Genomic DNA, 26,150 nt, shown 5'->3' with positions numbered 1-26,150 from the left:
TAACTCGTAGAGACTCGAGTGGCGGCGTTGGATTCGGGGTGAAAGAATATACTGTATATAGTCCTTTAAAGGCATTGCGATCTGACCTTCCGTTTTCCAGAAAATGTCAACTTTTCTCTGATTGGATAAAAATTGGCGTCGACCTCCCACTATCCCACAACGTTACAGTTGCGGAGGTATGTCCGCCCTGCCTGCAGGGCTACAGGAGACAGAGTACAGCGGGGGGTTGGGAGTTCCAATTTATTGACCAAACACTCTATTTCAGTGATTGCTGTCAGAATATATATTACTTATTTTAACACAAAAACATAGCTGAATGCAACTTTCAGTTGCACCTATTAGTGTGAGAGACAGTCCTACCTTTTGGTCGATAATAGGGTCGCGCCGATCTGATATCAAGTATTGGAATTGGAGCCGATCTGGGTGAATTTTGAGGTTGTTCGATCAACTTCCAATCCAGTTGTACTATCAATGAATGCAAATTGACATAGAAAATGTTTTGTAACCAAGCATCATCCATCACTTAGGAGAATGCGACACACTGTTTGAAAGCAGCTGGCTAGGTGCGTCCCAGTGGCTCACCTGGTAGTCCTTCACGTGGCCGACCCGGGTTCGAATCCGACCCATGGTCCTTTGCTGCATGTCATCCCCTCTCTTTGTCACCCTTGTCTGTCTACTGTCCTATCAAATAAAGGAAAAATGCAAAAAAAAAGAATAAAGCAGCTGGGTAGCAGTTATGTCTGCAGTCTGGGACCTACTTTGAACCAGAGAGTGTTTTGTGTACAATGAGTTCTCACAGATGGTAGCTCAGTAAAAGTCTGTGCCCAAGTACAGTGTACTGGAAAAAATATATACATTCAGACCTCAAACAAACAGGATAATCATCATCATGCACTGGATGACCAGCCACTCTTCTTGGATATGGGAATTGTGGCTTTGGCTGTTTAATGGAGCATTTGGAGCGTCTCACACTGTTGTCCGGATTGCTTGAAAGATGGGACCACAGTTGGCTTCACTCCGGACATTTGATGATCACAAGTCCGCCCACGTGTCAGGCAGTGACCACGTTCACTGCACACCGGAGTGGTCCGAGCTTTTATTAATGAGAAAAAGAATGGATCGGTACTCTGTCTGTATTGGCAGATACTCAACATTTAATAGCCAGAATCGATACCGGGGCGGGGGCTGCATGGGGACATCCCTAGTAGATAATATATGAATCATGAGTAGACACTGACTGTAGTTCTTTCTCTTTCTCTTGAGTAGAGGATTGTGAAGGTTACATTTTCCTTACTTTGGGAAATAGTCACTTGTGTTTATTAATTAGATACTGCTCCATAAATAATACAGATGATTTATAGAAAATGATCCCGTAAACCACAATGATGTTTGATAGCACACAGGTGTAGAGGAGTGCAGCCCACAGCACTGACGGGAAGAATTAGCACATTTCCTCCTTAATCTTTTCATCAAGGGAGGTACGGTGGTGCAGTGGTAAGCACTATCGCCTCACAGCTCGAAGGTCGTGGGTTCGATTCCCACCTGGGGACGAGGTGAACGCTGAAGGAATGCGTGCCCGTCCGCATGTCCTCGAGTGCCCACCGCCCGGGTGGGGTCGGCAAAATGGCCTTTCTGTGTGGAGTTTGCATGTTCTCCCCGTGCCTCCCGGGGGTTTCCTTCATATAGGAACCCCCTTCACAAAAACATGCAATATCCTGGTTGCTAATGTGGTTCCTCCTCTGATCGTTAAGGGCGCCTGTTCAGAGGGAGGGGAACTGGTTGGAATAGCGTGAACCTCCCACGTGCTATGTCCTACCGGTGAAGCTTCCTCTGTCAGGTGAAAAGAAGCGGCTGGCTGACTGCCCATGTCTCGGAGGAAGCATGGAGCCAGTCTCGGCTCTCCCCAGATCGGCAGAGGATGGAGTAGCAACCAGGATTGAGAAATCAAATGAGCACTAATGGGGGATAAAATGGGAGAAAAAATCGGGGGGGGGGAAAAAAAAAAAAAAACTTTTCATCAAATAATTCCAATTGTCACATTTGTCTTGATACGATGACGAGGCCTATGTGCACAGCTGGCTGCCTCTCCTCTGTCACACAGGTACACAGCTGTCTCAGTAACCAGCTGGCTGCCTCTCCTCTGTCACACAGGTACACAGCTGTCTCAGTAACCAGCTGGCTGCCTCTCCTCTGTCACACAGGTACACAGCTGTCTCAGTAACCAGCTGGCTGCCTCTCCTCTGTCACACAGGTACATGACAGATGGAATGCTGCTGCGTGAGGCCATGAACGACCCCCTGCTGGAGCGCTACGGTGTCATCATCCTGGACGAGGCCCACGAACGCACAGTGGCTACAGACATCCTCATGGGGGTCCTCAAAGAGGTGGTCCGCCAGAGGTCTGACCTCAAGGTAAAAAAAAAAAACTGGCTCCAGACCTTCGAAGCCACGCCCACTCCACAGTTGTGGATTTGGCTGTTCTTGAGTAGATGAGGAAATGAGTTTGAGTTGACCATTCAGTCTGAATATCACGCAGAGTTTACACACACACAGTCCGAAATTTCGTATGCGTTTTTTTTTCTTTTTTCTGCCATCCGAAAGAAGATCGTCACGCACATAAAACCTTGCACACTGAGTCTGATGCGTTTTATTATGTTCGTCGTTCTATTTGCAATACGAAACAAATAGTCTCTCCTGTATCCACGTTACAACATGACTGACAGGCAGCAGCGGTGATGTGGAATGGATATGCGGGCGTGTGTGTGGTGTGATGGCTGCCTGTCTCAGTGCTTTGGGGTGCGCGCACGTCATGTGAAAAAGGGGGGGAGCCAACCGGCACACAGAATCGGATAACCGGTTGAGGCTGATCAGCTGAAAATCGGCCATTTCCGGTCACGTGCCGGTCGATCGGTGCAACTCTAGTTATAACGTTGCACGTTAAACCTCATGTATTCACAGTATTCAATTCTCAGTCAGCAGCGGTGTGCCCCTCCTCTCCTCCCCCCCTCTCCTCGCTCGCTGTGCCAAACTGCGCACACACAATGATTAACCATCGATTCTGTGCTTAATTCTTAACCTATTTCTGTCATTAAAATTTCTCTGTCTGCTTGCTAATTCTATGTGTCAATTATGTTCTTATCACGTTTCAAGCAAAGCATACCATTTGAAGTGTAAATGTCTGATCTTGGCTGCCTCAGCACACTTGCATCGCATTGCGTCCAACACCTGACATCGTAGCCTACTTGGTGTAGTTGGTGACATAAGTTATTTGATATTGTGGATTTTGTTTATTACATTGACAATATCATGCAATTTTGAGGATGAAGCAGCATCCATCTCCCTCCCAGTCTGAGAACACAGTAAAGGTAGAGCAATGAAAGGAATAGCCTATGAAGGGTTCATTTGCGAAAACACATTTGTATTTTCTCCTATCCCTTTTATTATATATTTATGTATTATAATATGTATTTATAATGTCAGTATAAGTACAACTTTGATCTAATTTTCACATAGATCTTTTTTTTTATGTGCACTCCAGGGTGTATCAAATGGGTGTTATTAGGCAAATTTTAAGAATGGTTTTTTATCTGTATGTGCAAATGAACTCTTCATGTAAAGACAGGAAATAAATAAATATCATTAACAGTCCATTCATGACCACATGAATTTAAACCATTAATCAGGATAAAAAAAGATTCCACTGTTTGCTGGTAGGATTATTCCCACTCGCTGATCAAAACATTTCCAATGACCTACAGGGAGTTGTGAAGTGGACAAAAACAGACTTTATTGACAAAAGAGACATTTAAAGTCGAGCTGAACCCAAAAATGACTTTTCTTTTCTTTTAGTTCAAATACCTGGGTATGCAGTGCACCTATTTAATAATGTATGCCAAAAAAAAAATCACAAAATCAAATTTATTTAGTTTTTCACACTTTTTCACATCAGAAGTTCATTTTTCAAGATTTCATTGATAACAGCAATCTACAGTTTGCTGACCTAGTACTATCAAATTTCTACCCCATTTCAACCAATCATATCACGACATGCAGCTGTCAATCAAATCTTCATTTCAGGATAATTTTCTCTTCCAAATGAAGTAGAAAATGGCGCCTAGTGCCTGTCATCTGGCAGAATTCCTATCCCATAAACTAACTACTAAATTGGCCAAAACTATAATCTCTAAGAATGCAAAGAAACTGGCTAGTTAAAACGCGCATTCCAGGAATATCGTATTTACAGAAATAGCGTGAATGGCACGCGCTTGAGAGCGTGGTAGTCGGTGATCGCCCCTCGGAGATTCCAGGCGGGCGGGCAGCACCCATGCATCGGATTGTCCGCTCGCTCCGCACGAAGCAGCTGGCTGCCTGGTACTCTGTGGATCTCACTCGCGTAGCACGACAACACGCTGAATCCCACTCGATTTGGGTGTGGAACACGCCATGAATGACCAATGCCAAAGCCAGTCGACAGAATTGTCAAATCAAAACATCGACACCGTATATGGTCCGCCTCTCAATTCGTTTTCAGTGTCCGACGCTCGCGCTAGTGCATTCCGTTCTGGTTCATGTTGACTTTAAATGCTTTCCACAATTCAAAACATCTTCTATTTACAACAAAATAAGCCTATGCTACTGCTGTGTTTCGATCTTTTCAAAACGCATTCACTGCAGTCAAAGAACCATTATCTCTGCTTGTCACAACAAAAGGGAGCACCTCAGTTGGAGGCGTGATGTGGCATTTTTATTTGCATACCCACAATAACAATGTATTTCAGCTTTGAAGGATATTGTTGGGTGCGACTGAGTGTGTAAGGGGGCGGGGCGTCACTGTGCGCACTGACTTCCCCTCACCACCACACCACTGCTGTCGCCAATTTTCTCTGTCTCCCAAAATGTACTTGCACATGGGCCAAGATTGACTTAAATTAGTGGCGTAACTTGTCTCGCTCACTTTATAACAGTTTTGTTTTTCACACCACTACATTCGTGTGGAATGCCTTTGCAAGACGACAATAGATTGTGAAACATGGAGTGGATCGAGTCGTAGACACTGACAGTCACTGCGCAAGTTAGGCATAGTTTTAGTCGGGATTCTTCCAGGCACATATTAATAAATGAGATTCCAGATCGGGGGTCTCCAATTGTGCCGTGGAGGGTCGACAGGATGCTGCTATTCATTCCAACCGAATGATGTCTTCAGATAAACCCGTCACCTCTCAATTCTGCTCTGTGCCGCCTTGTAAAAGTCTTGATAGGTGTCTGTTGTATCCACACAATTATGTCCCAGTCAATGGCAGGAAAACACATTGTGACGGCCCTAAATATGACGTCCCCCTAGAATAAACTCCGAGGCAGCCAGTGTTTGCCTGCCCCTCTTCTGTCACTCCTCCCTTTTGTCACATTTTGCTGACACTCTACCCCCCCCCCCCCCCCCCCCCCCCCGACTCCCCATCCCTCGGCCTGACAGCTGTCTGTTGAGGAAAGAGAGACGTCGTCCCCTTGTCCCCTCTGCTGCAGCAGTAGTGAAAACGGCTCCCCGGGTCAGCCCATTTTAAGCCAATCAGCGGGGGTGGGAGGGGGGGGGGGAGAAGGCGGCGCGCTGGTCGAGGGAGTGCAGAGGCTGCTACTACAGCGTTTTATAGGCAGTGTGTGCCAGACACAATTCCCATAAAGCAGATGGGTAATGACTGGTTGTTTGTCAGCGTGGAATCAAAGGTTAGCCTGTTGTTCGCGGACTGTTAAATGAGGTCTAGGTTATCGGGAATGATCCTCCGCGCGCGCGCACACACACACCCCCCTTTGCCTCGTTCATCCCTCTCTACTCCCCAAATTTTAACGTTTAATTTGCCTTGATTAAGAGCAATTACGATGTCTCGCCGAGCGTAAAGCGGAATGCCGCCACGCCGGCCCCCTGAAAATGTTTTAGATTAAAAAAAATAGTGCGAGACGCGCCTCTCTCTCCCCATCAGAATCCTAATGCGCTCCATCCAAACGGGCTCAGGGGAGAACATTGTGTACCCAGGCTCAGGAGGAAGGAGCGTCGTTCTCGTTGCTCTCTATAGGTCAGGGACTCTGAGTTTAGCGTCAGCTCAGGCACTGTATCCACACCATCTTGGGTTTGCTCCAGTGCGCTCATCCTAAATTCGGCTCCTAAAGCACGATGCATCCAGTGTCGCCTCCTTCACTTTGTCATCCTGTTATTTGGTGGCAACCTTGTACACTTTGAATGTGTCCTTATCCCCTATTACTGTCAGCACCGAGCCATATCAAACGCCACACTCATTCCTCACTCCACTGCCCACTCCCACAATAACTGCCGTCATTTACAATTGGCTGCACCTTTTTCTTTTTTACATCTTTTGTCCTACATGTCTTACATGAATGCGTTGTCCCTCACCATTCCCTCTCTCTCTCTCTCTCTCTCTCTCTCTCTCTCTCCTCTGCCCCCCCCCCCCCCCCCATCCTATCCCAGGTTATTGTCATGAGTGCCACGCTGGACGCCGGTAAGTTCCAGGTCTATTTCGACAGCTGCCCACTGCTGACCATCCCCGGGCGCACGCACCCGGTGGAGATCTTCTACACACCGGAGCCGGAGAGGGACTACCTGGAGGCGGCCATCCGCACCGTCATACAGCTCCACATGTGCGAGGAGGATGCGGGCGACGTTCTGCTCTTCCTCACCGGACAAGAGGTGCTGACCGACTCCATAGTTTTGGGACTTTTTTTCTTCTTCATGTAACGCAACCCATTTTGTCCTCCTACAGCAGCCGCTTGGGAAGCTCACTTTGAAAAGTGCTGTTGCCAGCATGGCCTGCTATTAGAGTTACTTTGGGGCTGAGAGGCAGATTCAGGTTGTAAGGGGGGGGAAGGCGCTTACGCTTAGCGTATTTGATATAACTCATATTTGATGTATTGCATTTGCTTAAAATGACACTTTTTTTATTCACTCATGTTGATTTTTTCTTTTCTCGGACACACTTTTATTTGATTTTTTTTTGTGACACTCTTATTTCCCTCTAGGTTTATTTTTCACTCCGTACAGAGGTTTGATGCTAATCTTACATTTATTTATTATTTTTTATCAAGTTTCCTTTTCTCCCCGGTTGTACTTGGCCAATTCTCCCCTGCTGTCTCTGGCGGTAGCCGTAGACTAGCACATGATTCCTCCGATACATGTGCAGTCACGAGCCGCTTCTTTTCACCTGACAGCGAGGGGTTTCACCGGCGGCACGTAGCACAAGGGAGGATCATGCTATATTCCCCCCAGTTCCCCTCCCTCCCCCCCCCCCCCCCCCCCCCCTTCCTAGTACAAGCGCCCCGACCGACCAGAGGAGGCGCTAGTGCCTTCCCACCCGCGCAGACACGGCCAATTGTGTGTGTAGGAACGTCGTCTGAGCAAGCCGGAAGTGCCTGCTGCTGCTGCCAGGAATTGATCTTGGATACTAATCTAACTTCTTAGAGTCGTGTTCAGTGCCTCAACTTTTCTTCTCTGGCTTTCTCTCATGCACACACACACACACACACACACACACACACACACACACCCACACACCACAGACACACACACACACACAGCGTAAATGATCAATCCTTAGATTGATAGAGATGTTTAATGCATGTGGCTGTGCCTGTGTTTGGAAACCACCAGCGTTCACAAAGGGAGAAGGGGGGGGGGGGGGGTAGGAGGAGTGACCCAGATTCTGCCCTCCCCATGAATCCCTGAAATTAAGTCATTTATTATTTTTCCCCTCCTGCAAATGTTGTCCACTGATGTGTAATGGAGGGCAAGGTTCACGCCCAAAATGATGAATTTGGTCACAGCTGGGTGGACACACACATGCATACACACACATGCACGCACACACAAACATGTACACACACACGCACGTTTCAGTCTCCTGATCACGGGGCACGAGAAGCAGCCTGTCAGAGCCAACGGTGCCTGTGTGCTGTAACCGTTATGATTATAGTGTTTTAGGGCCAGCTGACTGGTTGTGGTTGAAAAGGAGATCTAAATTGATGTGAATGCGACACAAATTCCGTCCGGGGGCTTTAACTACTTGTTGGATTTGATTTGAAGTATTTACACTTCTGTGTGCCTTCATACGTCTGAACATCCTGATCTCCTTTTGAAGGATCCTTAAAAAAAAACGGTGTTCCTTGTTTGTCTGGCCTTCCCGGTCACGTCATGTGACAGCTGGTTTATTAGCGGTGATTACTCGTCACCCGCCGGCGGCTTGACTGTTGCGCCACTCCACACACCTACATCCCTTTTCATTTGCCGATGCGGGATCGATGCGCGGCTCGTTACGAAAGGGATGAAGTCGCGGAGGGCATTGTGTTTGAAGTGCTCTCCTTCCAGGGCTGCTAATTGATTTTAGATTTAGCCGTGTTCCCGGCTGTTTGGACGGCCGGGAACGCCGATAGCCTCGCCTTTGAGCGTGTGCAGAGGTTTTGCGGGTAATGTGTTAAACACTGTTTGGAGTTGGGTGAGGTTTTCTTTCTCTCCCATGTGTGTATATGCTGCCCACCGCCCCCCACTCTATTCCCTCCCCCTCGGCTCGCACTCTGTCAAGCCAAGGCATTACCGAGAGAACTCTCACGGCGAGTTCATTAACACCCCCCCCCCCCCCCCCCCTCGCCCTAATTGGGTTAAAGCAGTGAATGTGAGGTTGGTCTGGCAGAGATGGGTGTTCAAAGGGTGCTGCGGCGCCCCCTTCAGCGCTTCCTAACCGGTTCAGTCTCCCAGCAACTTTGATGCAGACTAATGATCAGGATGCAGATATACGGCAAAAGCCATATAGACTTTTTTTTTTTTTTTTTTTATCTAAATCTGTTTTCATTTATAACAACAAAAAGGGGCGGGGCTCTTCTCCTCCCTCTTAACTCATTGAGTGCCAGCCACTTTTGGAGAACGGATGCTCCCAGTGCCAGAGTTTCAGAGCGTTTTCAGTGATTTCTCGAGGCCCACAGAATATTGTGTGATATTACTATGTAAACACTGAACACGCACAAAGAACGATGAGACTCTATTCTATCATCTGCAAAAAAAAGTTTATTGATCCCATTTTCCGTTCTTTAGTTATGAGCCGGAGAAGATAGCTTGATTCATCCAAAAACAGCAATTTTTTTCTAGAAGCTGAGATAATTGGCCTTTTGTGAAATTAAACATTTCAAGCACATCACTGACTCTGAAGCTAATCTTTTCTAATGTAGTCACACCTCAAAAATAATTTCCTTCAATAAAACAGTGAAGGCCAGGGAATTCTGTTTGGCAGAATAATATTTTTTAGCTACAACCAGCAGCGCTGGCCCCTGCGTGCGCTGCTGGTTGCAGCTTCTTGCTGGTCTTGATTTGCTGCTGGTGGGCATCGGATATTCTGGCTTGCGTTTGTCAATCCTGTCCTGCTGCCTGGGTCTGTCTGGGTGTTGCGCGCTGCTCTGCGTGCCCCCCCCCCCCCCCCCCCCCCCGCCCCGCCCCGCCTCGCCTCAACTGCACACTCCTCCTCCTGTCTGTGGTGGCTCTCTGCTGAGTTTGCTGTGCGCACAGTGAAGGGACATCGACATCCTGCTTTTTTACAGCGTTCCGCGTGTGTTTGTCACCGGCAACGATGCTTCCAGTTGAGAATAATAACAACTCCACGGTGTGGATGTGCGGATGTGCTGTCCGGCTCAATTGTGGGAGCAGATTGGCTGCTGCAGGCACAGCTGCAGTAACGTGCTTCAGCATATCGATGCATACGGATGCGATGCGATTTCCGTTTCCATAACGACTTCTTCTTTGTTTTTTCCTTGCCTTTCTGTTATGTGGAGAGCACTGTCGCCACCTAAGGGTTCTGTAAAATAGGTTAGACACATCCAATAGCTATAATATTTGTACATCAGAGGCAGAAGGCTTTGATCGACGCCCCACCGTCAAAAAACGCAATTGACGAACATGTCCGTCCTTGGCACTCTACGTTACTATTTGAAATGACGAACATGTCCGTCCTTGGCACTCAATGAGTTAAGAGTTTCCCCTGAGATTTTCATTTCATCACCACAAACGAAACAGAACTGAAGCGCAAACTCCAAAAAACAACAAGGAGAAAGTGTAAACTTATCACAGCTGTTGAGCAAAGATAAGTCCTAATATTTAAGCTCCCCCCTCAGCAGCTAACATCAAAACACGCGGGCTTGGCGGTGGGGGTTGTTTGCTAGCCAAGGGGAGTGCCTAAATGTGTCAGTTATGTGCTTGGCTGTCGATTGCCGCTTCTGGGGTCGCAGGGAGTGCTGGTGGACAGGTTCCCGACACTCTGTCCCACTGTCCCCGTCTCTGTGCGCACACACACACACACACACACACACACACACACACACACACACTCTCCATGTCCCCGTAGGAAGGGACAGCTCACTTGCTCCCAGCGCTTTGGCAAAGAGGTCCATGTTTTCATGGCAGCTGCTGCATCCAGAGGCTTGATAGGCTATTAATACCCGTGCTAATTTAACCGATCCATTCACATTTACTGGCTCCCACTTGTCAACGTGTTGATTACGAGGCACATGGCCATCAGCAGGGTTTGACTCCATGCGTTCAGCGAGGGGACAGAGTCTTGCTCGTCCAATAAGCAGACAGGAAACGGGAAACATCACAGTAGCACTTTCTCACGTCAGGGCAGGAGTTATTGGCGTCATACAGCGGTACACATGATGTCCATTTTATTTATGCTTTTAAGTAAATTCACTGCCATGTGTTTTCATGGAGGCGGGGAGGGCGGCACTGATGTCTGAGTAGGCCCATCCGTTATATTGTTGACCCGATTTAAATAATGTAAAATATGCATGAAGAGCTTTGATGTATCTATGTTTCACAGTAACCCATTATCTGTATACAACCTCCAATCAAATGTTGGGGGGGGGGGGGGGGGGGATAAAAGCGCCGTGTGACATTATCCTACCTTGTAATGTTCCTGCATTGCCCCCATGGACCTGCAGGTGGTGCAACAACACAGGCTGTGATGTGGCACATGTACTAACTGGTGTGTGTGTGAGAAGAATTACATTTGTTGTTGTTGGGGAACAACAAAGAACATGGCCCTTTACAGTGGCATTGGGAGTTACATTAAACATATGTATGTTTAAGTATAAGTATAAGTATGTTCAGACTAAAAGTGTGCATGTGCTCGTGCGTGTGTGTGTAGATATATTTTGAGCATTTGATCACCTGATTCTAACAGGCCAGGTTAGAGTGGGCCTCAGCGCCGTGTCTGCCATGGTGTTTGCTTATTCCCGTGTCTGCTCAGGTCCTCCGTCTGTCTGTCTCTCTGCCAGCCCACCGGCTCTAGAACGTTCAGCATCACTAAACTGATCTGCCATCATTTGCCTGCCGGTTATGCATCAGTGCTGCAGTCTCATCTCGCATCCCCCCCCCCCCCCTACAATACTGCACTGTGGAATAATGAACCTACCCGGGCTTGTGTCTGCGTCTGGTTGTGTGCGTGCCGTGCGCGCACGCCGCCATGTTTTTCCATGATTGCCGCGTTTGACAACGGAGCCACCACGGGGAGCTCAGCAAAGCATACTGCAGTCCAGCTTTAATTTCCTCCGTCAGATGGAGCGATAGGCAGAACAAATGTACTGTAGCAGGGAACTGCCGTTTCCATGGCCGCCTCCCCCCCCCATCATCCAGACTCACCTCCATTGTTTCTCCAGGTGTCGTCGTTCAGAACGAACCTATTTGTCGCAAGCGACGCTCGCGGGCGTTAAAAACTGACGCGCTTCTTCCATCTTTTTTCAGGAAATCGACGAGGCCTGCAAGCGGATCAAGAGGGAGGTCGACGACCTGGGCCCGGAAGTGGGCGACATCAAAATCATCCCGCTGTACTCCACACTGCCCCCGCAGCAGCAGCAGAGGATCTTCGAGCCGCCCCCGCCCCACAAACCCAACGGCGCCATCGGAAGGAAGGTACTGTATATAAACCGCCCTGTTTCTATCATCATAAAAAAAAACACTGCAAGAGAGAGTGGTTGAAGTGGGGTGGGGGGGGGGGGTTGAAGGAGAGGGTAAGTGGGAGAGAGAGATTGAGAGGGGTGATGTAGAAAAGGCTAGTTTGGGGAATAAGGTAGGTGTATCAGGAAGAGGATTGGAGAAAGTTTTCTCTCACAACCTCCCCCCACCACCACCCTAGCTTTGGCGCAGAACTGACTCACACAACATATGCTGCTTTTGTCAGCATGCGATTCTCTGCTCTAAATTATAACTGGGGTATTACTCACGCCCTCTGAGCCTAAGGAAAGTACTGCATTCTCACTCGTTTTCTTTTCATCTCCACCACTACATTTGCGCCGGGCTCTGCTGCTGCTGCTCTGAGGAAGACCCGAACCCGGCTGTGTCACGTTACAGAACCGGGCCAAAACCACCACGTCCCCTTCTTGTCTTCCGTTAATGCTCTACTTTGACGATCCTCTTATGGCCCAATCCCACCGCAGCTAGTAGCGCGGTCCCGCTCCGCTCGACTCGACTTTTGGTCTCATCCCACCGGTATAAACCGGCCCAGCTCGCTTTGATTTGGGGCTGAGTCGTGCTACTTTTAGTACCTGCCTCGTCGGGGTTCTATTCTGCGAACCCGGGTTCATACGGTGACGTGAAAACATTGTAGACGACTGATTGGTCAGGCAGAATCGTGTTTACTCTCTATCCTACTGACTGTCAATGCAGCGCTGCATACCAGTTTACTTACCTACTCTTCTCTGCTCTTCCATCAGTCTTTTGTTTTGCTGCCTTCGCCTCTGGTGAAATAAAATCGGCGCGGTGGTTTCAATTGTCCAAAAGTCCGCTGCTCTGAAGCGCTTGTGTAGTTAGTGCTGCGTCGGCTCCGCTAGGCCGCAGGCGCTTGGTGAAGCCGCGGTTTTGCCTGGTGAGAGGCCGCGGGGGTAGAGGCTTCACTCTAGCGCAAACCCCGTCCCTCGTGCCCGCCCCTTTAGCAGCGCTTGTGAGTTTTGACTAACAACAAAGTGATATCCATTCTCCTGGTCGATTGTCACTTTTGCCCATGTACACTGTACACCCGCCCAACATGCTGTGATGCTATGAGCTGGCTGCTCAGGCCAGGATCAAGGACTGTGGTCATGCCAGCACTGCTCTCTCTCTCTCTCTCTCTCTCTCACTCACACACACACACACACACACACACACTGTAGGTCATTTAGAGGCACCAGTATTTCATAAACAGTTTAAAAGTTCTGTGTATGGATTTAATTGTAACGTTATGTTATAGCATATTTCGGGACATGGGTGGAGGGCAGATATGCGGTCGCTTGGACGACCAGGTGTGGGCGGGGGCAGATGAAAGGCGGTCGAAGCAGAACGTCCATCGGGTTGAAGCAAGTAGAGCCGAGTGGTGACGGGCTGTGCAGGGCTGTAAAATGTGGTGGAATTGAGCCATTATCGATACGGACACCGGACAAGTCTGGCTTTCTGTGTTCTATTCAAACGGGCTCTCCTCACCACCACAGCAGCGTCACCGCCACCTGTGCTGCTGGCCAGGGATCTGAGGGAAGAGCAGAAGATCATCACTGCCAGTGAATTAGCAATCATTCATCCCCAGCATCTGATTTGAGAAGGTGTTGATGCTCGACTCGTCGCCGCCACCTCCCTAATTGAGGCAGATCCACACATGAACAGCGAAAATAAATAAAAAACAAATCATTGAAGGATTTGCAACAATTAGCTCCCCTTATAGCCTTTAGAATTCAAGTTGTATGTCACATACATACACACACACACACACAGAGAGAGAGAGAGAGACTCTTTTTGCTTGAATTACTAAACGGCAATTGTAGGTCAAATCTGTCAAGTTGATACTTCCAGCTGGGCGCATGCTGAGGGGTCCCCCACAAGACGTGGATCAGACGTTTGACACCGGCCCTCCCCTTCCTGTCTGCCGTTTCATCGTTTTATCTCCTCAAACTGTCTGTGTGTGTGTGTGTGTGTGTGTGTGTGTGTGAGAGAGAGAGTGCGTGCTCCGCGTCTGTCTGTGTGTGTGTTTAAAAGAGGCTCAATATTCTCGGTAGTTTGATTACCCAGAGTCGAGACGGGAGATCTTTTGCAAAGTTCAAACAGCCCATGTGTTTGCCTATGCTCTTCAAAGGGATGTTAACATGATGAAAGAGGGCCACGGTTAAGCAGGGACTGGTTTGAATATTGGCCCGGGAGATGCCACCTTCAAGGTCCTCATGGATTTACATATGGCGGTCTAGTGTAGTAGGACTATACTGTTAAAAACTGCCAATCCATTTGCAATTTTGTGTGCGCCAACAGCAGTGCCTCCTCCTGGCAAACATCTGCAACAGCTTTTCCACAATTAAAACGGCCAATAGACTGTGACTGTGGTCACACCGCATCACCTCTGAACCGTCAACCCAGTTGAGTTCCTAGTATTAGATTCAGCACGGTTGATCAAAATGCACGTCTTTTTCTCGAGGCCACTTTGTGAAGAGCCTGGCTGAATTGGCAGGGCAGTGGCGTCTGAAGTGGCGCGCTTAAAAAATGAATGCTCTCCTCTTCCAGGAGCCACTGAGCTAGTCATCAACTGAAATAGGCAGCGATCTCGTCCAGGCCCGGCCCAGCAAGAAGTAGTTACAAAGAATTAAGGTCCGCCACGACTGCCGCCACGCATGCCAACGACTGAATTAAGCACCCCTCAATTAACATAACAGGCTAGCTCGTCATCTCTCCATTTCTCCAGGAAAACGCCACTGAGCCCCCATTTTTTTTTTTAACAGTTTAATCATTTAGAGCCGAAGCTACAATTCACTGTAATTACTAACAAAGACTATAATCCCTCTTATGCTTTGCAGCGTCTCCTAGATTGTCTCTTAACAAATGGGCTGCGTTTAGCGCTAGGTTTGTTTTCCGGCATTCATCGTCACGTTTGGGTTATTCCCTCCAAATGTCAGCGGCGATCCCCCCTCTCCTCCTAGGATCCATTTCAATGAGCTGCTAAATGTGGACGCGTCCAGACCTGCTCCGAGAGCACGTTCTCCCTTTTACCAATCAGGGGGAAAGGCTTTATTTGTCAACAAGGCTGTCTTTTCCCCCAGCAGGGCAAGTGAAAGATGGCTGGCCGCGTTAGCCATCATACTTGCCCCCCACCCCCCTGCTGGGTAATAACCCAGAAATAACGTGCGGAGATGATGCTCTAATGATATTACTGATGAAGAAGCCTGGGTTAGCCGCTACAGCAACAGACTGGAAGGAGCCAGCCTGTGCCTGCCCGCTGTAATGACCCCTCGCCTGCATAAGCCTTTCACAATCGATGGCAGTCAATGAGGCTCTCCCATATGATCGTGAAATGTGAGAGGGGTCGCCATGCGTGGTGTCCCCGCCGGGGACCTCCACACTGACTCCTGACCCCAGGACGGCGCCGGCGACCTCACCTCGCCCCCTCTCTGAACCGGGGCTTGGACGGTGCTTTCTGTGCCGCTCGTCCCTCCCGGGGGGAGCTTTGCTGGCTGGCTTGGCAGCGATGGCTCTGTTATGAGACGTCACCTGACCGCCTGGCCTGTCTTTTTTTTTTTGGCCAGCGCCACTTTGACTCCAGACTGCGACAGCGTGGCTCATTGACTTCACAAAGATGTGATTCCGCCACACCTATGGGCCACTGAGGGTAGATGATGGCTTCCCACCAAGCAGTCGGCTTTTGGATAAACCCTGCCGTCGACTTGGCTGTTATTCCTGGGTAGGTAGGCGTTATTATTTTCAGGTATCTTTTTGAAATTTAGCAAATAAAATTTGCCATTTATGATGCTCACACAGTCAAGTCAGATCTGGATTGCCGATTTTCAACCAGCTTTGGATCATTAGAAAATCAGTAGTATATCCGAAAACTGGGAACAGTTTTGAAGTCATCCATTTAGTTTGACAGTTATTGAGAGTTGATTTGAGTCAAGTTGTGGACCAGTGATGTCATTTGTGCATGAATGACATCACTGGTCCCACCTACAGTTTTCTGATATACTACTGATACCAGCTTTGGCTGGTTGAAAATCGGCGGAGTGTTCCTTTTAAGAAGAACGTTACATTAGCGACAACAACCCAAACAACGTTTTGCTAGATGCGGTCTGATCAATTTGATATGGCCGCTCTAGCCGTCTCTTCATTCCTCTGCACGAATACAAAGAAATCTTTCTTTTTATGGTTAAATTACTCGAGGTCAAGGGTCGTATGGGGGGGGGGGGCGGCTAGCATTAATAACTAAACGGTCAGGCATTCTCAGGCTGCAGAGAAATCCTCGCTTAAAAGGTGGGATTTAAAAAGTCTCTAAGGCTCACAGCTTCAAGACAGCCAGAGAGGCGCAGCCTACAAAGAAAGTGTGTCAAGTGTGCAAAATTGGTTCTGTGGACCTGCATCAGCCCAGACTACAGAAAACTGTTTTCGTTTTGTGCTTGAAAATGTTTCATCACAGAGGCGACCAAGAAGGTGGACAGCTACAGTACCACCAAAGGAATGCTTATTTTAGTCTGTGTACAGTCTGCACACAGTCCTGTTGATGTACAAATTACCTGCTCAACATTTTTGCATGGACTTGTCGTGTTGAGGTCAAGTCCCTCCTCATATTAGTTTCTTTCTCTAACCGCTTACAAACGTCTTGCTGGTTATTGAGCAAGTTAAGGATTTCAGAAGTGTAGTGAGGCTTCCGACCCCCCCCCACACACACACACACACACACACTTACCTGCTTGCATGCAAAGTAAAGAAATTGGAGTGTCAGTTCCCAGTACAGCGGACTATGACCCGACTGCCTCGGAACCTCAAGATCTATGGTGCTAAAGGTGAGTCCAAAGGCTTTCTCCGGGCCGCTCGGGCTCCACACTAGTTACCTAAGGGGAACACAGCCCAGCGGCGGTCAAGGTTTGCGTGAGAGCAGCTGCGAAACGCTCTTCCTCTCCTTATCGTCCCCCCCGGGTCCGTTTGTATATACGCTGACAGCGACAGACCCATAGGCTGATGTGACTCATTTGATTATTTTTTTTGCTCCGATTCAGCTGTCATCTCTCATAGACGGCCTCGCTATAGGGGATAATTGTAATAGAAAAAGATCCGGGACTGGGAGACGGGCCGGCGCGGGTCCATAGCTCCCCCCCCCCCCCCCCCCCCCCCGCCAGCCTTGCTCTCCCAATCCAAACAGCTTTTCATTTCAGCCCCCCCCACACACACACACACACATCCTCTTGCAGTATTTGTCGGCACACTATTAAGTTTGAGTGAGAATAAACGTTGATGCGCGCCCCGGCCGCTTTGATCAGCTCCCATACCACCCTGTCACACTACTGCATCACCATGTGTTGGCCGCGTGGAAAATCTGTTAAAGCATATCGTAATTTTTCAAACATTTGCCTCCACGCAGAAATGGAAACTCGCACAAAATAAGATGTTGCCTCCCTTTGAAGCTTAGAACACAGCTACACACACAGCTTTTAAACCGGCTCCGCATTCAAACCCCATTGGCTGCCTGTGACTCAAACCCCCCACCTTCCCCCCAGACAGACAGTAATGATTGCAGCTATCCTAATCATAAAGCTAACTTGGTTCTCATCACAAAGTGGGGTTTTGAGCACCCTTTCGGCGTGACGCATTCGGATTTAGCGCGTGCGTGCAGTCTCCACTTCATAACACCTGCACCCTGGGAACGCATGAATCTGCTTGCTTCAATGGCAGAATGCATCTGCATTTTTTGCAAACTGATCCAAACGAATGGCGCCCCTTTTTGTTGTAACACGGTTCACATTTGCATCTAAAACAACATATTGTCAGATATGACAAAGAGTACACGACAGTAGCATTTCCACCGGCTGGATCTATCCACACACTCTACTCAAGGAGCTATATTTAAAAGCAGGCCACCTCAGAGAATCTATTACATCAATTACTTGCTCTCTTTGTGAAAAGCTGCAGCGAGACGCTGACATCTTTATAAGACTGGTAACATGCCGAGGGCAGACATCCCCTTCCACCCCCCCACCCCCCCTCCCCACATCCAAAAAGAGCACAGGTAATGCGTTTGGATTGGTCGCTGAGCACAGGTAATGCGTTTGGATTGGTCGCTGAGCACAGGTAATGCGTTTGGATTGGTCGCTGAGCAGCCAGCAAGGCAGCTCTCTTCACAAGCACATTGATGCCACATATTCCACTTGATTGCAGCGACTGTTGTGGCGCTCCCCCTGCAGGGCCGCATTAGACTAGCGTGTCTGTTGTGGCGCTCCCCCTGCAGGGCCGCATTAGACTAGCGTGTCTGTTGTGGCGCTCCCCCTGCAGGGCAGCATTAGACTAGCGTGTCTGTTGTGGCGCTCCCCCTGCAGGGCAGCATTAGACTAGCGTGTCTGTTGTGGCGCTCCCCCTGCAGGGCCGCATTAGACTAGCGTGTCTGCGACGCAGCATCGAGGCATCTCTGGAACTTAATTTCCACTCAGTTTGCCACCGGCTCACTACTTCAGAGAATGTGTTTCTTTTTTAGGGTGTAAGCAAAGCTGATAACACCACCCCGAGTTTGTCTGTGTGTTCTCTCTCTCTCTCTCTCTCTCTCTCTCTCTCTCTCTCTCTCTCTCTCTCTCTCTCTCTCCCTCTCTCTCTCTCTCTCTCCCTCTCTCTCCCTCTCTCTCTCTCTCTCCCTCTTCCTCTAGCTCATGCTTTCAGCTGCCGAAGGAATTACTGTGATTTCTTGAATGCTTGATCATGCATTTCATTGATATCTTGAATGAGTTGACGTCAGCATTTCAGTAATCTGAACGTTTCACCAGATGCGACTATCTCTGTTCCTGAAGGGGTCCGACTCTAGCGAGCTCTGCCTGTGTTTGAATGATTGGATATTGGGAATGGAATTGCTGAATAACTCGGAACCATAAATACAAAACCCAGTCAAATTAATGTTAATGCCGAGTCCAGCAGCAGAGCCTGACAACCCCCCAACTCCCCTCCCCCCCCTTCCCTCAGGGACATCGTCTCTAAACCCAGCTGTTCTCATCTCCACAGGTCGTGGTGTCGACAAACATAGCCGAGACGTCCCTGACCATTGACGGCGTGGTGTTTGTCATTGATCCTGGATTTGCCAAGCAAAAGGTTAGCTCCCCCGCCCCCCCTCCTCCCCCACCCCTCCTCTCTCCCCTCCCCCCCCTCTTTATCGGCTGCGATGATCTGCCTGTGTTGCCTGAGAATCCCCAGATAAACACAGCGCTGCACACCTGACAGCGGCAGAGATGGAAAAGGCAGTTATTTATTCCTCTGACATTTCTCCACGCCCGGAGCCAAGTCATACCCGCACGGCTCAATCGGAGATTATGTGCGCCGTAGTGTGTGCACGAGCACACATTTGTTTTTATGTTATGTTTTATGTTAGCTACTGTGTATGTTAAATTACTTGTTTTTCGTTTCAACCCCCGCTTTCCCCCCCCCCCCCCCCCCCCTTAACAATTTCTGCATCGCCGCGGTTTGGAATATCCCCCTAACCAACTGTTTAGCCCTTTTCTGTTGATGTGAAACGACAGCGTTGCCTTTTTCCCCTATCAGGTTTATAACCCGCGCATACGAGTGGAATCGCTTTTGGTCACCGCCATCAGCAAAGCCTCCGCCCAGCAGAGGGCGGGTCGTGCCGGGAGGACACGCCCGGGGAAGTGCTTCCGCCTTTATACGGAGAAAGCTTACAAGACAGAAATGCAGGTTAGTCACAAGGCACTTAGAAAATGACAACTTTAGAGAAACCACCCCCCTACAAGGTGTAAACATGCGATTGACTCTCCTATCTGCATTTTCCTAAAAGGCCACAAGCGATTTCTATTCCCACAGAGCAGCCTTATAGCTTAGAAAGCTCTCTTTTATGCAATATATTTCTTCCTATAATTCCACGATTCGCAGTTGCGCTGAATTATGGTTCTGAGAGCCGGCTTCTCCAGCGCTCCGCCTCGGCCCTTTCTCATAAGCATGCGCCGGTGACACAGCCACTGTGACAAATGGACCTGTGGAGGCCCGCTCCTCCACGCTAACAGAACCTGTGGAGGCCCGCTCCTCCACGCTAACAGGCTAATTCTTTCACGTCACGCCGACTGGCAGAGGGGATTTTTTTAAACAAGTTAAATAGCCCTTCATATGCCCTCGACGCGCGCGCTCTGTTTCACGTTGACGTATGAGCGACGCCCGAGGAGATAATAAGACCCTGACTAATTCATTTTGAATGGTTCCCTCGCTCTCGTCTTGTACCTCTCACTCACAGGACAACACGTACCCCGAGATCCTCAGGTCTAATCTGGGCACCGTGGTGCTGCAGCTGAAGAAGCTGGGCATCGACGACTTGGTGCACTTTGACTTCATGGACCCACCAGGTTAGCATGAATGCATGTTTGACATTTAAATGACTATGTACACAATGCATATAATATAATGTGTGTGTGTGTGTGTGTGTGTGTGTGTGTGTGTTGTTGTTTTTTGCATCCAATATAACACAAAATAGCCTTTAGGATCCACCCCAAGTGCCGCAGTTCAACTGCATCCCACATACTGTAAGACACAGTTAATTCAGATTTAAAAAATAAAAGAATATAAAGATTGTGATTTTGATAACGGTGCCATGATCCGTATCAATAGAAATGCAGTTACAAACTGCTATGAAATCTACAAACCTTTCGTTCAACTCCGGTTGTTTGATGTGCAATATCAAATCTGGGGTTGGCTGTGTCGCTCGGGAGCCTGGGGAAAAACGAATAAGCAAAGATAAAATGATCTTGGCAAATATCAAATATTGCATACTGAATGTTTGGGGGATTTGAGAGCAACTGCTCTGAACGAGGACAACACAGTACCGCGTGTTGGTTCTCAGTTTTCATGAACCCACCTACTACTTGAAGGTGGAGTTTATTGCCGACAGCTGACTTGTTGTGGGGGTTGTCATTTCAGGCCGGTCAGTTGTGTGTGTGTGTGTTGTGGCTGCATCGGTTTGCGTTTTCACTTCCTTATTCACTTCCCGCGCACGTGCGCGACTAGGCTGGAACTGGGCCAAAAAAACAAGAGGTGCCTTGTCTCGTCGAGCCACTCTCCGTCCCAGTGTGTGTTCCCGCCCCCCCCCCCCTCTCGGAAACCAGCCCCCCTCTCATCCTTTCCCATCCTTAACCTCACTCTGCCATCCCCCTTTTCTCCCCATAATATAGTTTTCATCTCACCTCCGAGATTAAACCCATCTCTCCCCATCCGCTGTGGCAAACGCCATTTTGAGAATGAAATTGGTTACATCAATAGCGCCGCTATCACCTCGGCTATTGCCTTCCCTTTATATTCCTCCAGTGAAACGTGACTGACCTCCCCCACCGCCACCCCCCTCACAAAGTGCAGCGGTAAGCCTCGACATAGCACTGGGGCCTTGTCTGCCGGGCCCAACTGGGAACAGTGGGATGAAGGGAAGGGGGGGTGATTACCTTATTTATCCACATGGAAGGAACCTCTGTCTCCTTCTAACTAGCTCCTCAGCACCCGGGAAGCTGGAGCTGCTTCGGCACAAAGAATGAAAAGCCGCTTGCGAGATTTCCTCGACAATCCCTCCACACAGTAGCTAGTTACAGTGGATCCATTTTGATACACTGTGTCAAGGGCCCGCCCTTTGAGTGACAGTTCAGTCGCCCGGCGAGTCTGAGATCCTCCGATACGTTTGACGGGTTTTCTCAGTTGCACCCCGTTACCAGTTGACTGTTCACGCATCGGCTTTAGTAAGCAGTTCTCGGACACACTCCGGTGTACCAATTCATCCCGGGGCAAGGGCGAAAATGCCCCAAGAAATCTCAGAGTGCCCCTAAAAACCATGACCCAGGGGCAGAAATTTACCCCAACGTTTTGATAATTTTCTTTTCATCCAATTTCCGTCTCTAACACACACTCGGCACCTGCACGCTGGTTGCCAGAAGAAGACAAATGTTAGAAGAACACACTCACACAAATAGCGCTGCTGTTCACACTACGCTTTAGCAACATTATGCACAAAATGTTTGTCCAGTTTTTGGACAGCGGGGGCAAAAGTTGCCCCCAAAATATGTTTAAAATTTCCGACACTGATCACACTCACAAACACGCATCCACAAACAAGAGGAGTTAATAGAGTTTAATTTGTCATTGTCACAAATTAAACCTCTGTAAGGCGGCGGTGTTTTATTGTGGCACTGCTTGGCCAACAACAATCTTATCGTATGGATTCCAAATGCTCTTAAATCAGCTGCATTTGAGTTGGAAGTACTGCCTTCTCATTTTCACACTACACTTAGCCAAGGTTAAGTCAGTCTCTTAGCCCGGGGCTAAGAGAGCTGTTAGCCCAGGGCTAAGAAAGTCCAAAGTGGGCTAGTAACCCCGACTACAGCCCCGGCTAGCTGGCCCTGCTCTGAAGCAGGTTTATCCCCAACTTTTCGGGGGTAACCCCGACTTTCCAACTAAACACAGGGCTAAAAGTTGAAACAGTGTAAATCGCATAGCTCTGGTTTTAGGTTAACCTGGGTTAACTGTGTGTGTGTGTGTGTGTGTGTGTGTGTGTGTGTGTGTGTGTGTGTGTGTGTGTGTGTGTGTGTGTGTGTGTGTGTGTGAAAAGGGGCTAATTTAGCCTGGGGCTATCTTAGCCCAGGGCTTAGATAGCCCCGGGCTAAGAGCATGTAGTGTGAAAATCCCCTTCCTTCATATACTAATAGCAATGATCAAGGATATCAGCCACATTTTCATTTGAGCCTGGCCACCATCTTAATGGGGAACCTTGATTTCCCTGTTTACTGCGGAACGCTCAAACAGCGTGCGGGCCTATTTCTCTTGGCTCACCCCTCTCCTCTCCGCGCTCAATAAGCACAGGAGCGCCACAGTGTGAGCAGCCAGCCAACCAAATGGAAAATCCAAAAGAAATCAGTAGCGATTTACACAAGGACTTGGCTGGGTGGGATTCATTTGCCTCGTGACATTTCCAGAGAAGTCCATTTCAAAGCCAATGTGGTTTAATGTACCTTTAGCCTTTCCTCTCATTGATTTGGCCCTCGGTTAATATATCGGATTCTTGTGTGTTGAGGCGGTCAATAGTTTCTTTCTGATGAGGTGCGTCGTGTATAGATTGGATTTCCACACTGGTTCATCATGTTACCGGTACTTGGAAATCAGATTTTGGCCGTAGTTCAGCCCCGACGCAAAGGCGTTGTTGGTGTGGTGCGTTAATGTGCCCGGCACTCACTTTGTATAAAAAAAGTAGCTTTGATGCCCCCAAATCGATATTTGTTCATCATAGGAAAATGCCTCCCTGCCGTTTGAAAATGGAATTTCTTTTGGGACCACTTGAGAGAAAGGAAACCGAACGAGGACGGCAGCCGAGCCTCGGAGCTAATTTTCAGTTAACATGCAACTGGTCATTAGGCTTCAGCTCTCGGGAGCCAAAGGTCAATAATTGCATCTGGAGGAAAAAATCTTTTAACCAAACCTTTTGTGTTGAAGCATTAAATAGAAGGTTCCCCCTGTAATTGCATTAGTTGTTTAGGATTGCTTGAGCGGAGGATGAAAAATGAGCTTCCCCTGCCACGATTACCTCTCCACCAAGTAGCTGTCTAGCATTAACTTGGCCATCACAAACCAAGAGCCTCCTGACTCCGCAGGTGCTAGAACCCTGTTTTTGGTCGGTTTTGTCCTGTTTCTTTTCTTTTTCTTCAAACGAACTTGAGCTCCCAACATCACAAGTCCCAGAGCCACAAAATTGGGTGGATAGGTTTCCAATGTGACCCACTAACACCCCACCCCCCCCTTAACTACACGCTCAAACGTGCAGCTCTGTTTCCTCTGCCACCACTGCTAGAGAAAATAGGAAATACAAATTGGTCATTTTAGTACCACTATCATCTAACTACTAACTTCCTCGGTTGCTCTAAATCAGCCTTTGTGACGCAGGTCCTATGGCATGAGATGCAGGGGTACAGACAGAGCTCTCCATGCAATGTTAGCCTTGAAGGCTGAGATGGCTTGAAACAGTGTCAGATTTTTCTTTGCGTCACTTCTCTTGATTACTGTGACAGTTTGATAATGCGTCTTCTCTTTTTTTGCTAATCTGTCATTGTATATATACTGTACGCATGTGGTGGTCCTGGGCCGAATTGGCCCTTGTTTGGTTTGTTTGTTAATAACTCGGGAACCATATGGCAAAGAATCGACTCCGATTCTTTGGATCAAGACAAATCCATTGTACATACGATGCTTGTGTGACACACAAACGGAATGAGGCTTAATTCCTAACTTCTTCATGCAAGAGCAACCACATTGTCACGTGTTTGGGATGAGTAGTGGTGAACTGCTTCGGACACCATTTAGTTGTGCTGCACAGCACCACTGTCAGACCAGCCGTGCGATAAGACTTGAGTTTTATTTCTCCCACCAAGTTGATTTAGTTGCCACCAGATTTTACACACTGACACAGCTTGTTCTTTGTTTCTTTTTACAGTTGTTTTGCCAACTGTTTGGCCGTGATGCACGGACATAAGTTAATGACTAGGATGCATAAAAAGGGAGATATAATTCTTAAATGCTTCACGCGAGAACAGGTGGGGGACGTTCCGAATTTGAAAGTTGTTTTGACAGCGTAGATATATTATGTATTAAATCGACTGCTTTTGTCGCCTACTCTTTTTCTGCTTCGCCTTTTGCCATTGACGCCCTATCCATCCACCTGTTCCCCCCCCCCTCTCCTTCAGCCCCAGAGACGCTGATGCGGGCGCTGGAGTTGCTAAACTACCTGGCGGCACTGAACGACGACGGCGACCTGACTGAGCTGGGCTCCATGATGGCGGAGTTTCCCCTGGACCCCCAGCTGGCCAAGATGGTGATCGCCAGCTGCGAGTTCAACTGCTCCAACGAGATCCTCTCCATCACCGCCATGCTGTCAGGTAATGCTCAGGGCGGTGGGCCACGGCGCGGGGGCGGGGCTTGAGCTGCTCCTCATTCCGTTTGCTCATGGACCTTGCTTGATAAATAACGGATGAGCTCAAGGGAAACACCCAGAGCGTTATGTCGATAAGTCCTTATATGTATTTACATTCTCGGATCCCTCCTGACTGATATTGGCCAATATTTTTTTTTATTAAAGTTCACAAAAATGATTGAACCGCCGAGTAAATTAGATCCATGATTCGGTGTGTTGGTATAACATGAGGATTTTATCCAGACATGTTGCCCCATTTATGGTCACAGTAGTGTGTTCCCAAGCGGCTCCATTTAACTTTGATCAGAATGATTATAACAACTAAGATTTTACATATTGTGGGTCACTTAAAACCGACCCCAGCAACATAAGCAAGACACACCACAGAAGTTGCATTTCAACTAGGGACGGGCATTTGAATACATAATCGATCATCGGGAAGATTAACAATCAATTATCGATTAATCGTTAATAATATATATATCTCTATTTTTTTTTACAAAATGCCTATGGCAGAAAATAATGCGATATGCTGGATCAATCACATTGATCAGGTCGCGAAAACCGTTGCCCTCAACAATACCTACAGGGCAGCATGTCCGTCTTATTCAGTTTGCACATGGCCAGGGTCACATCTCCACACTAACACAGTGATGGTAGGTTGAGGGTTCCTTGTATAGTGAACATGCACTGCAGGTCTGCTTGGCTGCATGTAGTGGACCATACCAAGCAGACATGTAGTGGACCATACCAAGCAGACATGTAGTGGACCATACCAAGCAGACATGTAGTGGACCATACCAAGCAGACATGCAGCGCTGGTGAAGTGTTACGCCACGGACGGATGTACGTTGTTCAAGTGGTACATCATTGGCATCGTGGCTGTATTGTTTTTACACACAACGGCATTTGCAGTGAGCTTAAGTCATCTTTTAACGCAAACTGGTGCCACACAAAACCTCGCCTGGCTCTCTTCATGTTTGCTGTGCAATCACTGGGGTTTACATTCAATTGCTATGGCAGCCCCCCCCCACCCCCATAGATTTTCAGTTTTCTGTCTCCTAAAAATACTTAGATTGCGCCCTCGCCTGGTTGCTGCTACGCAGTGAAATCCATTCTTTCTGCAGCTCTTTGATACCACAAAAAAAAGATCAAAATTCCACATGATCAACGTGATTCTTAACGATCACTTATTGATCATCGA

General features: G+C 48.3%; 1 protein-coding gene across 3 annotated transcripts in view; it reads left to right on the top strand.

Moving 5' to 3' along the window:
* dhx15 (DEAH (Asp-Glu-Ala-His) box helicase 15) overlaps positions 1–26,150 on the top strand; it is a 38,129-nt gene that overhangs the window by 5,031 nt on the left and 6,948 nt on the right. For all 3 annotated transcript variants that reach the window (XM_083639831.1, XM_083639832.1, XM_083639830.1), the window contains exons 4-10: positions 2,252–2,411; positions 6,475–6,693; positions 11,782–11,949; positions 19,015–19,101; positions 19,549–19,698; positions 20,249–20,357; positions 24,720–24,911. In XM_083639831.1, coding sequence (XP_083495957.1) covers positions 2,252–2,411; positions 6,475–6,693; positions 11,782–11,949; positions 19,015–19,101; positions 19,549–19,698; positions 20,249–20,357; positions 24,720–24,911 — 1,085 coding nt within the window. The remainder of the gene's footprint in view (positions 1–2,251; positions 2,412–6,474; positions 6,694–11,781; positions 11,950–19,014; positions 19,102–19,548; positions 19,699–20,248; positions 20,358–24,719; positions 24,912–26,150) is intronic.

This window comes from Poromitra crassiceps, assembly GCF_964638095.1.
Source record: "Poromitra crassiceps genome assembly, chromosome: 7".
Lineage (NCBI taxonomy): Eukaryota > Metazoa > Chordata > Actinopteri > Beryciformes > Melamphaidae > Poromitra > Poromitra crassiceps.
Note: the sequence above shows the minus strand (reverse complement) of the source record. Positions and strands in the feature narration are given on the sequence as shown.